This window comes from Eublepharis macularius, chromosome 7 (genome assembly GCF_028583425.1).
Source record: "Eublepharis macularius isolate TG4126 chromosome 7, MPM_Emac_v1.0, whole genome shotgun sequence".
NCBI classification, from domain to species: Eukaryota; Metazoa; Chordata; class Lepidosauria; order Squamata; family Eublepharidae; genus Eublepharis; species Eublepharis macularius.
This window is the reverse complement of record NC_072796.1, coordinates 1041118-1054211: the sequence shown is the minus strand read 5'-3', so window position 1 is coordinate 1054211 and position 13094 is coordinate 1041118. Positions and strand designations below refer to the sequence as shown.

Below are 13094 nucleotides of genomic sequence, written 5' to 3'. Positions count from 1 at the left end.
TATGAAAAGAAACTAGCAAAAACGGGAAATGATACCCCGCCCCCACAGAAGAACAAATGAATTTAATTAATAGAAACTAGAAAACACTTAGGAACAAAGCACCCCAACAGGATGAAACTAAAGAACCCTCACAAAGAACAAGCGGCAAAATGAACACTGAATAATAGTGAGTAAAAGACAAACGGAAGCACCCCACACATGCGCACACATGCGCGCGCACACACAGAGCAAAAAAGCAGTTCTTAAAAGGGAAACAAAAAACTCCTTCCCCTCCAGCCCTCTCCTTCCCAGACACCAGGCCAACTCCCCAAGAGAGGAAAACCCCAACGCGTCTGTGACTCTCAAACCGGGCAGCTGCACAAGTCCTGCAGGTCTCAGCAGGGCGGAGTTAGGCCAGAGGGAGCCAAGAGCAGGCAGGCAGTGGCTCGGCCTCCGAGGCCAGACCAAACACGCCACACAGAAGGGAGGCAAGCCTGCCAGGGCAGTTTTTAAAAGTCCCTCTCCTTCCAGAGAACCCTACTGGCCGGAGAAGGGGAGCTCCTGCGAGGATTGGCCACTCCCTCCCGCTCCTTCCTCCTCCGCCCTCCCTTCTGCCTCTGCCTCACTTAGCAAAAGAAACGCCTGGCCACTGTTACACCAAAGTTAATTAATTTACCAAATTAAGGTGGGTGACTTGAGTTTGGGAATACTGAATCTGATTCAGTTTTGTTATCCCAAATCCCACTGAATCGGCTAGAATTTGGTCATTTTAAGGGATTATTGAACCTCATTGCACATCCCTAACACAGAATACAGATTCTGATAGCAGTTCAAATGTCTTTTCAGTGCTTTTCTTTTTCAGCACTAAACTCATTCCATCAGTGATGCAGGCAGGTGGAACTGGCAAAATGTCCAAGCTTTAGTTGATCTGATGAGAAATGACTGGGTGAATCCATAGTCAGGCAGATTTGGCTAGCTTGTCCTGTGGAGCTGCAGTAGGTCCCTTGATGTGGCCAGGGATCTTCTCACAGCTCATGAAAAGAAGCCGCATATTTGGAAATCAAGAAGATGCATTTGGAAGTAATCTCTACATCTACCAATTTTCATGACAAATTGACCAAGCCAAACCTGAGAACATTTCCCAGTATGAATAAAAGGACAAAATGCGGTTATGGTAAAAATAGGAAAGCTAACTGAAACCTCTCTGGCGCTTGTTGCCTAAGTTGCATAATACACATATAAAACATACCTAGATACCTAAAACGTCATACATAATACACCTTTCAGAAAAATATAAAGGAATTTTGCCACCTTTATTGTCTTTTGGTCTGGCCCACAGATCAGTGACAATGATCCAGTTACTTTGGATAACATCCACCTCACTCACGGAGCTCATGCACCTCCCCGTAGCACATCAGGATGAGTTTCTTCATGCGATTATTATTCACTGGAAAGGCAAAGAATACGCAACTATTGTCTAATGTACTTTAGGAGACTATACAGATTAAGTTAAGTGCCGTATGCTGTAAGCCTTATACAAATGTGGGGGAAATGGACTTTTTCTTTGATTTATGGCTTATATCAGAAAAATGCTTACCAATCCAAATGGGTTATCACATCAAAACATAATTCATGCATGTGCGCCTTTCGTACATTGGCGCATCTCCATCTCCATGGAGATACTTTGATACTGATTTGCAGGGCTCTTTTTTCTGGGGAAAGAGGTGGTGGAACTCAGTGGTGGAACTCAGGACCACACGATGACATCACTTTGAGTCAGCTGGAAAAAGGGGGGGGAGTTTTTAAAAGTTTAAATCACGCTTGGTGAAAAGGGTCACGTGGCCGGTGGCCCCACCCCCTAATCTACAGACAGAGGGGAGTTTAGATTGCCCTCTGTGCCGCTGGAACGGGGCGGAGGGCCATCTCAACTCCCCTCTGTCTGGAGATCAGGGGGGCGGGGCCACCAGCCATGTGACCATTTTCGAGAGGTGCCGGAACTCCGTCCCACCGCGTTCCCGCTGAAAAAAAGCCCTGCTGATTTGGGGCTCTTGGACCACAGACTAGTCAGAGGAGTTGATGGCTCCCAGTTCTTCCTATTACTAAGGCTCTGTCCATTCAAGACTTGGTGACAGGGGGTTGGTTCATCACTCACAGAAGGACCGGGTGGCCACCTGTCTATTGCAGTGCTCCATCTTTGTTCAGCTGTTTTATAGTCTGCTTCTAAAGTGGCAAAAAAATTGTTAAGATAGTTTTAGGTTACTCGGCATTTGTTGTAGTCCCTGACTTGTTTTTACTGGCTTGTCTGATTTTATTGTATTGATTTGTTCTGGCTGTGAGCTGTCTGGCAATATATACATTTTTTAAAAATAAAAATTTCATATTCAGATGATAGTTTACAGTAGTGGATACTAAAGCATAGCTTTCTAGAATATAAAAGGAATTCTAAATAAGGTGTGTGTGTGTGCGCGCGCGCATGCATGCATGTGCATGTTTTTGTTGAGAAAATTTTCCCTCGGACTTCAGAGACTGCGCTAATTTTCAATTTCTGATCCTTGGTGGTGGGTGATTTGTTTAGTCCCAAAACCAAACGAAGTGCCTTGAAGAGGACGTGGAGAAGCTTAAGGCGGAACTTCAGAATGCAGACAAGGTACGGGGGCACTTCAGACTCCCATAGAGAAGGCCTGGCCTGAGTCTTGAGGCAGCCGAATTCTTCGGCCAGGTGGTGAAGAGGGCTTTGTTCCTCTTGAAGGATTTGCAAAGTGGGTTGGGAATTTGGGAGCCAAGTTAAAAGCTCAAAAACGGGGTAATCCTGGAACTGTCGTATAGAACTGCTCTGGTTCTGGCCTGGAAAGGACTCCAAGGAAACATTGATTTTAGGTGCAGTGGTCTAAGATTAATAATACCTGTGTTTATTAGTGCCCCACTCAGAGTTCTGAACAAGGTCAGTGTTGTTATTATCCCTACAATACAGCTGGGGAGTTGGGGCTGAGAGGACGGAGTGGCTGACCCAAGGCCACCTACTGAGCTCATGGCAGGAGTGGGATTCGAACCAGCAGAGTGCTGATTCATAGCCCAGCCACCTGACTACTATACTACAGCAGCTCTCTTAGGACCATTGATTTTCACCCAGACTACAAAATAACAAATGTCTAGAAATTTGAAATGGGATATTTTACTTCTCCCCTTTGGACTGTGGGACGTGGAGCCTGCCTCATGCTGGTATAGAACAAGGAGCACAGACTGGAGGGAATGCAGAATTGGGAAAGTTTAAAATCGGTGGTGGGAGGAGGTGCGTGGCAGCCAAGAACACGTCACTGGTAGCAGAATACACACGTGTGTGTATTCAAATGTGTGAAAAATGTTCATTGTATTTCTGGTCAAACAGCTAAAAGAGTATACGTCCCTTTTGGAAGCCCAGCTGGAAAATCACTTGGTGACAGCCAACTCGGAAAGACAAAATTATACCCAAAAAGTTGAAGCGGTAAGTGTCTGCCTCTTCTGGGAGATACGGAGGAGGGTGGGAAAGAGAGGCTTTGGGGCTCATTGGGCAGAATTGGGTGCCGAAAATAAGGCTTAGAGTCAGGAACGGGACTCAGAGCCAGCGGCCACATTCTGTTCTCGGGGAATCCTTTGATGAGGACGTGTGGTTCTTGATTATAATTACACCTCTTAGTCTAATCCTTTTTGATTGCGTTGGAAAGGTCACATTGTACAATCCTTTGTAAAAGTGAATCAAAGCAAACCAGTTTGGTTTGCCTGCAGCACTGTGGGAGCTACTTTCCTTATCACAATGTATTGCATCACTCTGGGGACGTGGACAGGACAGTAACGTGTCTCCTTCCCACATGTCTGTAGGGTACTACAGCTGATCTCTCTGCCACATTTTCATCCTGCTGTCCCTCCACAGGGAGCCATATCAAACTCTTGGTCCATCAAGTCAGTCTGCTTTGATTGGCAGTGGCTCTGCAGGGTGGGAAAGAGGTAGAAGCCTTTCAAAAGCCAGGGCTAAGAGATTATTAGAACGGCTGCCACTCCGTCTGTGGCACTCCATGGCACAAGGTTTGATATTTCTGGTGGTATGTTTACATCCTTATCCACTCGAGCAGCCAGCACAATAGATTGCACAGCAGTATCCTCCCCACTCCTGCTTCAGCTCCGTTTTGAGGTTGGCCACAGAACCTAGAGTCATCGCTGCCCATTAAGGTTTTTGCTTCAGTTCGGGAATATTTTGCTTGGTCCTGCCCGTGATGCCCTAGACTGATGCTCAGTCTTGCATACGGAGAATCAAGTGGTCTGCACAGCTACACTCCAGCTTAGCTCACTCTCTGATGAAGGGCGGCCTCTGGTCTCTACACCATGAACTAAGGCAGGGCAGTTCTGATGCCGTCAAGTATTCTGAACCCAAATATAGAAAAATCCCTCATAACTGTCTAACTACAGCAATCAGTCACATTCAGATGAAGACCATGCAAAGTGGTAGTTCAAACAAAACAAACTGAAATAGAAATCTATATTTATAAAGACAAGTGTCCTGACTGACTCATCATCGCCTAGCCCAAACTCTTGGGCCTAGAAACGTGAAATTTGGGGAGAACTTTCCTTTTATGATGTAGGGGCTCACTAAGAAGGGATTATAAGAAATTCACCACCTAAGGGGGTAAAAAGGGGTAAAATGTGTTTCCCCCCCCCAAAAAACAGCTTCCCTGTGTAGCTGGCAGGCTGCTGCCTGCTTCCCACACACACTCCCCACCAACTGCCAACTCAGCCACTCTTCCTTGATTGGGCCAGCCTTTCAAGGTCATTTGCATATGTGACCTGAGTGGCCATCTCCCCAACATTCTAAATAATATGCCGTTGCTACTGGGAATCATTGAATATGTTCTGAGGAAAAAATACACCTCCCAGCCTTCCCCTCTAGGGTTGCCAATCTCTCTGTGGGGCCTGGCTTTCCTGTGTGGCTCGCAGCCTCCTGCGTCCTTGCACCCTCCCCCTCCCTGATGGGTCAGCTGTGAAACTCTTTGTTCTGAGGTAAAAATCAGGTAAAGGAAACTGCAGACAGTTGAAGAAAGACAGTACAAGACTCCTGAATAGGGATTTTATATAAAAGTCCGTATGGCTCCTGCGTTTTAAAATGTTCATGGGGAGATGGTGCACAACCTTTCTAGGGGCGATTTCAATGCGAACCTCTCACATGAACCTACCAAAGTGCCCACCACACCACCCCTCCTTCAGTCCAACTCTACCTCACACCTCTCACAGCCATCACCTCTTACTGCTGCCAAGAAGCCTCCTGGCAGATATCATGCAAGATACACCAAAACTAAAAGGAGGAAGCAACGTAGAGATGTGGCAAAGAAATATGTGCATCGTACTCCTGCGGTACACCAAGCAGCAGGGGCCAAGTACCAGCAAGAACACCTCAAGGTGCACAGAGTGGCAGAGTCTCTCTATGAGCAGAGCAATCCTGGAAGATGAGTAGAAAGGCACTCACTTCCATAGAAGGTCAAGGCTCACTCAGGCATGGCATATGATCCTTCGCTACCTTCAAGCTGCCTCTTAACCTCATCCATGCAGAAACCCCCCTGTTCAGCATCTCAGAACAAAGCAACATGGCCCAAGTGCTGTGGAACTGTAAGCTCATTGTTTGGGATAAGAGCACCATGGCGTTCAAGGGGTGTTTTGAGGCACTGAGCATAACCCTCAAAGATGTCAGGGGCAATGAGAGAACGATTGGGGGAGTCACCGTGCTGCTGGCTGGAGACTTCTGGCAGACTCTGCCTGTAGTCCCAAGGGGAACTCGAGCTGATGAGGTTACTGTGTGTGTCAAGGCTATTTACTTGTCAGGAGACTTGCCAGAAGAGTGAGAGGAGATGAGGCCTCTTATTTCAGATGCTTAAATGGGAGGCCATGGTGGTGAGGACAAAAGATCTGTAAGTGGAGCCTGCCCCACTGCTCATTCTCCCGAATTGGGGGCGGGGGGCTAAATACTGACTGTAGTGAACATGCCAGTCTTTTGCTGAGGTCTGAGCCTCCAATGAAGGAGGGGATCTGCCTAAACCGAAGGAAATAAGTTCCTAGAACTGACAGCGGAACCACAAGTGACAAAAGGCACAGGTTGGACACTTGTCAGCTTCCCTCAAGTTTTGGCGGGAAATGTAGGCAGCTTGGCGGAATGTTGGACAAGTGACAGTTGAAAAGTCCATTGGACAGCAGTCAGAGAGCAAAGCTGCAAGACCAGGACGCCTACGTTTCGCATCAAAACTTGAGGGAAGCTGACAAGGGTCCAACATGTGCCTTTTGTCGCTTGTGGTTCCGCTCTGAGACTCCCTCTTTTCTTGGGCTGCCAGACCTCGTTGCTGCTATTGAAATTTAGCGAAGTCAAGTTTCTGCTGCCTAAGGAGATGAGACGACGGATGGAGATGTCCCTTTCTGACAGGGGCGTATCTGTCAAGTATAGTGTACTCGCTCTTTCGGTCAAGTTCTACATCCTCTGCCAAGTTGAGACTTTAGGGGTCTGTCAGCAGAGAGCAGAGGTTTGAGGAGCAGCTGGGTTACGCCTTCAGAATACTTAATACAACAAGTATGGGTCTGTAATGATTTCAAGTAAATGTGTGCATGTATCTTTAAATGCTTGGTGTGAGATAGGTGAAGAGTGGGGGTGAAAGAGAGGGATGACCCCTCTCTTACTATAAAACTACAGTTCCGAGCAGAGTTATTTTCTGTCTGATCCCCGTACAGAGTGCTGACTGTCCTCTCTTTTATTTCATTGTTGTTTTATTTGTGATTTTCATTCTTTTTTCGAAGTTAGGACAACTCTTATCTGAATCCCAAGAACAGCTGGATGCAGCAAAAGCAGAAGCACTGAAAGAAAACCAGGAGTTTGCACAGGTAAGGGGCTTTATGGGTTGCTTTATCACTTCGCAATAAGAGTATGACTTTCAGGGCTTATTGATAAGATTGCGCTGATGTTTACACATTCAAAGGGATGCATCAGAGATTAAAATGAATGGGGGATCAACCAGGTGTACATTTCTTTCTTTTTTCTTTTTTACTGCCTGTCTGACACTCATAGAGCTCTCAGGTGTTTTTAAGATCCTGTAAATAACTGACCATGAATTCTTTGTCTGAAAGCAAGAAAGCGTGATGACTGGTTTCTCAAGGTGAAGGTTTCTAGGACTCATTTATGCAGTAGAGTTAAGCCAAACCAGATGAGCTTTCTAAATTCAGGGGTCAGACCTCCTGTCTCTTTAATTTTGGATTGGGACTGTGAGGTCGGGGAAGGTAAATTCTCCTCCTCTTTTCCCGATATTAATCACCCCCTGGACATCTCTGGGGGGGGCTTTTTAATTGGGGGCGGGGGAGAAGGGTCAGCACCTAGACAATCTGACCCGCTCCCCAGAGCTGCTGTTTATTTAAAGAGGCAGGAGATCTGATGACAGATCTTGTCTAGTCTCTCTTGCCCTGGTCTTTATGCACTGACAACATGCAACTGTTCTGCAGCATTCAAAGACAAAGGGGGAAATGCTCTAGGAAAAATCCTGGCAAAGGCTGTGTTAGAGGCATTTGGATGCCAGGAAGAATCCACCGCGTTGTGTCTGTCTTGGTGGGGGGGGGAAGAGGGGCAGTGGTGTAAGCGTTTCTCGTCCCAACCTAATTAACAGCCTTTATTGGCCAAGTGATGAAAAGGCGCCATCTTCAGTGATCCAGATGAAGGTGGCCGTGACCTGCCTCACTCTTCCTCCTGCCTTGCCACTGCACAGCTGCCTCTCTCAAAGGTTTATTTCATTTGTACTGTCCCGCTCTCTCCAACGTTGCTTATGTCGTTCTCCTGGCCTCCCCTTTATCCTCTCAACCTGCAGATTAGGCTAAGAGCATGTGACTGACCGACCCAAGGTCCCCAGGCAAGGTCTCCTAGGATGCTCCAGTTCTATTCATTTTTGGCATGCAACTCCCATGCATCACCCTGAACGTGTTGGCGCCAATTTTAAAACTCCCAGCTTTGTTCTAATAAGTTAACGCCTGCCACAAACAGGGAACCTTCGCTTCCATTGCAAAGAGCCGTTTCTGGAGATAAACCTGGCCCAGGAGTTCCGTTCATTTGGGCAGTGCCGCTCCCTCCATCACTCTGAAGCTGGTGGCCATTTTTGAGACTCCGAGCTTTATTTTCTGATGAGTTGTGCCTGCCACAGACGGTCAGGTGGACACGGGGGAACCTTTCGTTATTATAGCTTTGGGATTACGCTGCCTGAAACTCTTGTTTACCTGAAGTAACCCCCTTTCCCTGTTCCCTAAGAGCAACGAAGGAGACTCTGCTCCCGTGCAAGATGTCAAATTTGTGGTAACTTGGAGCAGGGTCTTCTTAGTGGTTGCACTGCCCATGAAATTCCTTTTCCTGTTTTACTGGCTTAGTGAAAACTTGGCTGTTGGACCGAGGTTTTCCTGGATTGGCTAGCTAGTATGGGTTTTGTATTATTGTTGCTACTGAGCTGAGAGAGAGAGAGAGAGAGAGAGAGAGAGAGAGAGAGAGAGAGAGAGAGAGAGAGAGAGAGAGAGAGAGAGAGAGATGATTTGCTTTGTGCTTTTTCTTTTGTACTTTTAAAAATTGTACCGTGGTATAAAACATTTTCTAAATAGATTTTAATAATACTCAGAGGATTTCTTTAGCTTTAGCTCCTAATAGGCCAGCTAAACTAGAGGATCTAGAAAAAGAAACAGAATTATGCGATACCTTTTATTGAAGCCAACTGAAATGACACAAAAAGTGCAAGTTTTTGATTTTGACAGAACTCTTCATCAAGCAGATATCTTACTGTGTACTTGTGGGATTTTTTTCTGGATAGAACTGTAGCAGAATTGTACTCAAGAACTGTGGAAATGTAAAACTGGTGGGTGTGTCCTCTGTGGCCTCTGCCAGGAAGGAAAGACGCTCCTGCCTGCCTGCCCTCGTTCTTGAGGGATTCTTCTCTGATTAGCATGACCCCCAAAATGTGCTAATATCTGAACTGCAATGACTCGTTCATTTTCCTCCTCTACAGTTAAAAGCGCAGCTGGATCAGACAGAAGTAAATTTACACAATGAACGTGTTCTGAGGGAGACGTTGGCATCAGAGCTCGAGGAAGTAAGTTGAACTATAAGGGCGGGGGGGGGGGCTTCTGTTATGTGGATGCAAAATGCAGCGTCCCTAGAAGAGCTCCGTGCTGGCTGGCAAGGGGCTCTTCCTTTTTGCAAGTACTCTTCAACTTATTGTCACTTCAGAGAACCCATTTCCACACCACTCTTTCAGCCAAGTGTCAGTTTCTGTTCCATGGATCTTCCCCAAAATATCTGCACCGATCAGACCAGGCAGAGACAGATTCGGTAAACAGATTTTTTTAAATTCAGGAATCACAGTACAACCAACTAACCTAAGGCAATTGCCAAGAATGGCTGTTTAACTGTCGCAATGCTGACCGTATACTCCTTGCCCCTCCCCTTTTCCTATGGAACGGAGCTCTTGGCTTTGACAGCCTTTCAATGCTAGAAAACTCAACTGCAACAATGCAACTTCCCTGCCTTCTATAACTGGCAGGCTAACCCCTGTCAGACATTAAACTGCAACTATGTCACTTCCCTACCTTCTATGCCAGACAGGTTAACCCTTGTCTGCCACCAAGGAACGCCTCTTCCGGGAGGTGTTGCAGGGCACAGACTTGGTTCGTGCGGGGGACAGGCCGGTCTTTGGACCTCTCACCTTTGCTTCCTATCAACCAAGCGCGTACCTTGGCATACATCCCCTACTTTCCTGTGGCTGCACATTTTGGGAGTGCTCAGTAGAGAAGCTTGTTTGCAGTTATTTCCAAGGTTCGCTGGGATCGTACCATTGATTTATTAGATGCAGCACAACAATATGGAATGCCAGTCATGATGAGACTGTTTTGTTACCTAATTGCTTTGGAGTCTGGGTTGCCTTCCAATCATTTTATGAATGGTAAATTCATAAAAAACCTTATTCCAAAATTTACAGTATTCCCAAGGACTGTAGCTTCTGCTGGGGAAAGATTCCTGCTGCCGTGCAACTCTTTAGTCTTTTGTTAAAACTCCTTCCTTTGACTGGCAAGATTCAGGTTCAGCAACACCTTAAATACCAACTAGATTTCCAGGGTATGAACTTTCGAGAGTCAGAGTTCCCTTCTTCAGATACATTTAGAAGAAGTACGTAGGGTTTTTATCCAGCCAGAAGGTAGGAGGAGTATTTAAAGCAAGGGTCTAAGGTATAATCATTCTATAATTAGCTCGATAGAACAGGGGTGTGAAAAGCAGAAAAGAATCCAGTGATCCTATGAAGTGCAGCTGGATCAAACAGTGGTCAGGCACCAAACCATCACTCTGCTGGTTCAAATCCCACTCCTGCCACGAGCTCAGCAGGTGGCCTTAGGTCGGCCACTTTTCTCAGCCCTGCTCCCCAGCTGTATTGTAGGGATAATAACAACACTGACTTTGTTCACCACTCTGAGTGGGGCACTAATCTGTCAAAAAGACCTGTATATAAGCGCAGTTATTATGAACTTTCTAAATTTCAGGTTCTTCATCAAAAGATTCTCCTTTGAAGGAATCTATCATCCTTCCATCTCTTTTGTTTAGTTCTTTAGAATATTGTTTCCATCTTTCCTTTGTCCTGATTGGATACTGTATTTCCATACTGCGCTTTCAGTATCCCTGCCCATGGTTTGAATTTCCCTTTGATTTCCTGTATTTTGTGGAACGGATCTCTTATTCTTTCCTTTTGTTCTCTTCTTTTTCTTTGCACTGGTTATTATCGTGGATCTCTTTGACTCTGCATGCAAGTTGCTGAAAAGCTGAGTTCTGATACTATTTCTGTCACCTTTTACTTTTTGCTTCTCGTCTATCTTCAGGAATTTCAAGGGTTTCATCTGTCATTCATTTAGGCTTCTCCTTTGGCTACAGGAATAGTCTTTGCACATTCTTCCGTGATAAGATCTCCGGTTTCACTGTGCAGTTCTTCTGGTCCCCAATCAATCAAACTTATCTTCTTATATCTTCTCCCCTTTTGGATTGTCTCATCATAGGGTTTTTTAGGTCAGAAGTGGTTTACCATTGCCTTCTTCTGCACAGTACTAACCATAGTTAGTTGCAGTGTCACTGCCGTTATCTGAGAAAGATCTTTCACTACCTGTGGTCCATCTGATTTATCCAGTTGACTTGCATGACCAACAAAGAGGGCAGAGAGGCTGAGGCCTTCCTCTGCTGTTGTCTCCTAGTAATACAGGCTGAACATATTGGTTAATAATAACAATAACAATTGATTTATATACTGCCCTTCAGGACAACTTAACACCCACTCAGAGTGGTTTACGTGTGTTACTATTATCCCCACAACAATCACCCTGTGAGGTGGGCGGGGCTGAGAGAGTTCTGAGAGAGCTGTGACTGACCCAAGGTCACCCAGCTGGCTTCAAGTGGAGGAGTGGGGGCTCAAACCCAGTTCTCCAGATTAGAGTCTCGCTGCTCCTAACCACTATACAAACTGGCCTTTAGTGGATGTACTTGTCCTCCATTAATCTGTCTAGCCCCCTTTCAAAGCCATTCTAGGCTCATGACCATCACTACGTCCACTGATAGGGAATTCTACAGTTTAATCGCTTATTCAGTAATGTGTACATCTTCCCCTTCCCTTTTCTTAAGAAGGGTCCAGTATGACTTTGCATGTGCACCCTTGAAGAGTGTGCTGGCTGGGATTATTTCTCCAATCTTTTGTAACTCTAGGCTCAGAGTTCATTGTGTGTCCTGCAAACGGAGCTTGAGAAGCAAAGACTTGATGGGACCGTGCCTACTTCTGCCCAAGAGGACACGCTGCAATTGCAGGTAGGAAAACCTGGTTTTCCTGTGATTCAAAGCTGTAAGAAAGAACTTGCCAGTGTGGATTTTGCTTCTTATAAATAACTGGGAAATGGCTGGTGTTTGTTGTTATGAGAGTGAAGCTTACTTTTGTTATGAACTGCAGGAAAAATTGGAAAAGGAGAAGAAGTTATCAAAGGACTTGGGATGTGCAGCTACCAAATTAAAAGAACTTTTGCAAGTCACCCAAGAGCAGCTGGCCAAGGAAAGGGAAGCAGTGCTGAAGTTGCAAGAACAGCTTCAAGAAAGGGTACTTCGTTGTTCTCTTCCCCTTCGAAGACTTGCCCCTCTGAGCTGGCATTGCCTCTTACGAAAGAAGGGAACGGCGGCTGCCTTTGAAGAGCTCTATTGTCTGCAGTGTTTAGTTCTACACTCAGTTTTCTACCAGGAAAATTGTAGCCCCAGAAAAAAGGATAATAGCATTTTTACTAGCCATGAGGAAAAAGGGATCAGTTGTACTATCTGTTGCAGAGGAGAAGGGGGAGGTCAGCCCAGGACTGCCACTTTTGCTGCCCCCGCCCCCCCACCCCACGTGTTGTTCCTTGGAATAGTAATTCCTTACTCAGTAAGACTTGCCTGCATAAACAGGATGATACGAACAACACATTCTAAAATCCCCATGATTGTCATTTGGATGAGAAAGCGATACTGATCAGGAGGTCAAATTCTGGTCTTTCGGGAGCTTGTAAAGATTTTAAAGGTTCCGCCACGATCCTCCTTCAATATTGCTAATTCCTGTAGAATTCATGTTGTTGTATTATCTTTTCATTCTTTTGCAGGGAGAAAATGAGGACAGTTCAAAGGAGGGAACCTCCGTTTGATGAATTCAAAATCCAGGATATGCTTCACCATACAAAATGCCTTACACATTCCTAAACTAGACACAACTTATTATAGACAGAGAAGAAAGTCATTTGTGACTCAAATTGTATTTTCATATCTTCAAAGGAATAAAGGTACATTGCTGCAACCAGTCTTTTAATGGTTGTCTTCCCCACTTCGCAAGAACTACGTTCATTCCTGGTTTGGGAGAACGTGGCCGCCAACATTTTCGCTGATTATTTTGCATTCAGTGCCTGCTTGCACATCACTCAGTGGGGATTATTTTCAGTTTTGAATGGAGAGAATTATGGAATGAGAGACGTGCCAACAGTAAGGCACCCCACTTGCATGAGAGATGATACTTAGGAAGTGTCCTTGTCAATGAATACAATTAAAC

At 45.6% G+C, this 13094-nt stretch overlaps 1 protein-coding gene across 2 annotated transcripts in view; it reads left to right on the top strand.

The window, feature by feature from the left end:
• RRBP1 (ribosome binding protein 1) overlaps positions 1-12845 on the top strand; it is a 79700-nt gene extending 66855 nt beyond the window's left edge. For both annotated transcript variants that reach the window (XM_054984661.1, XM_054984660.1), the window contains 7 exons: positions 2555-2626; positions 3365-3460; positions 6784-6867; positions 9015-9098; positions 11744-11842; positions 11982-12125; positions 12655-12845. In XM_054984661.1, coding sequence (XP_054840636.1) covers positions 2555-2626; positions 3365-3460; positions 6784-6867; positions 9015-9098; positions 11744-11842; positions 11982-12125; positions 12655-12696 — 621 coding nt within the window. In that variant the 3' untranslated portion in view covers positions 12697-12845. The remainder of the gene's footprint in view (positions 1-2554; positions 2627-3364; positions 3461-6783; positions 6868-9014; positions 9099-11743; positions 11843-11981; positions 12126-12654) is intronic.
• Positions 12846-13094: the final 249 nt, after the last annotated feature.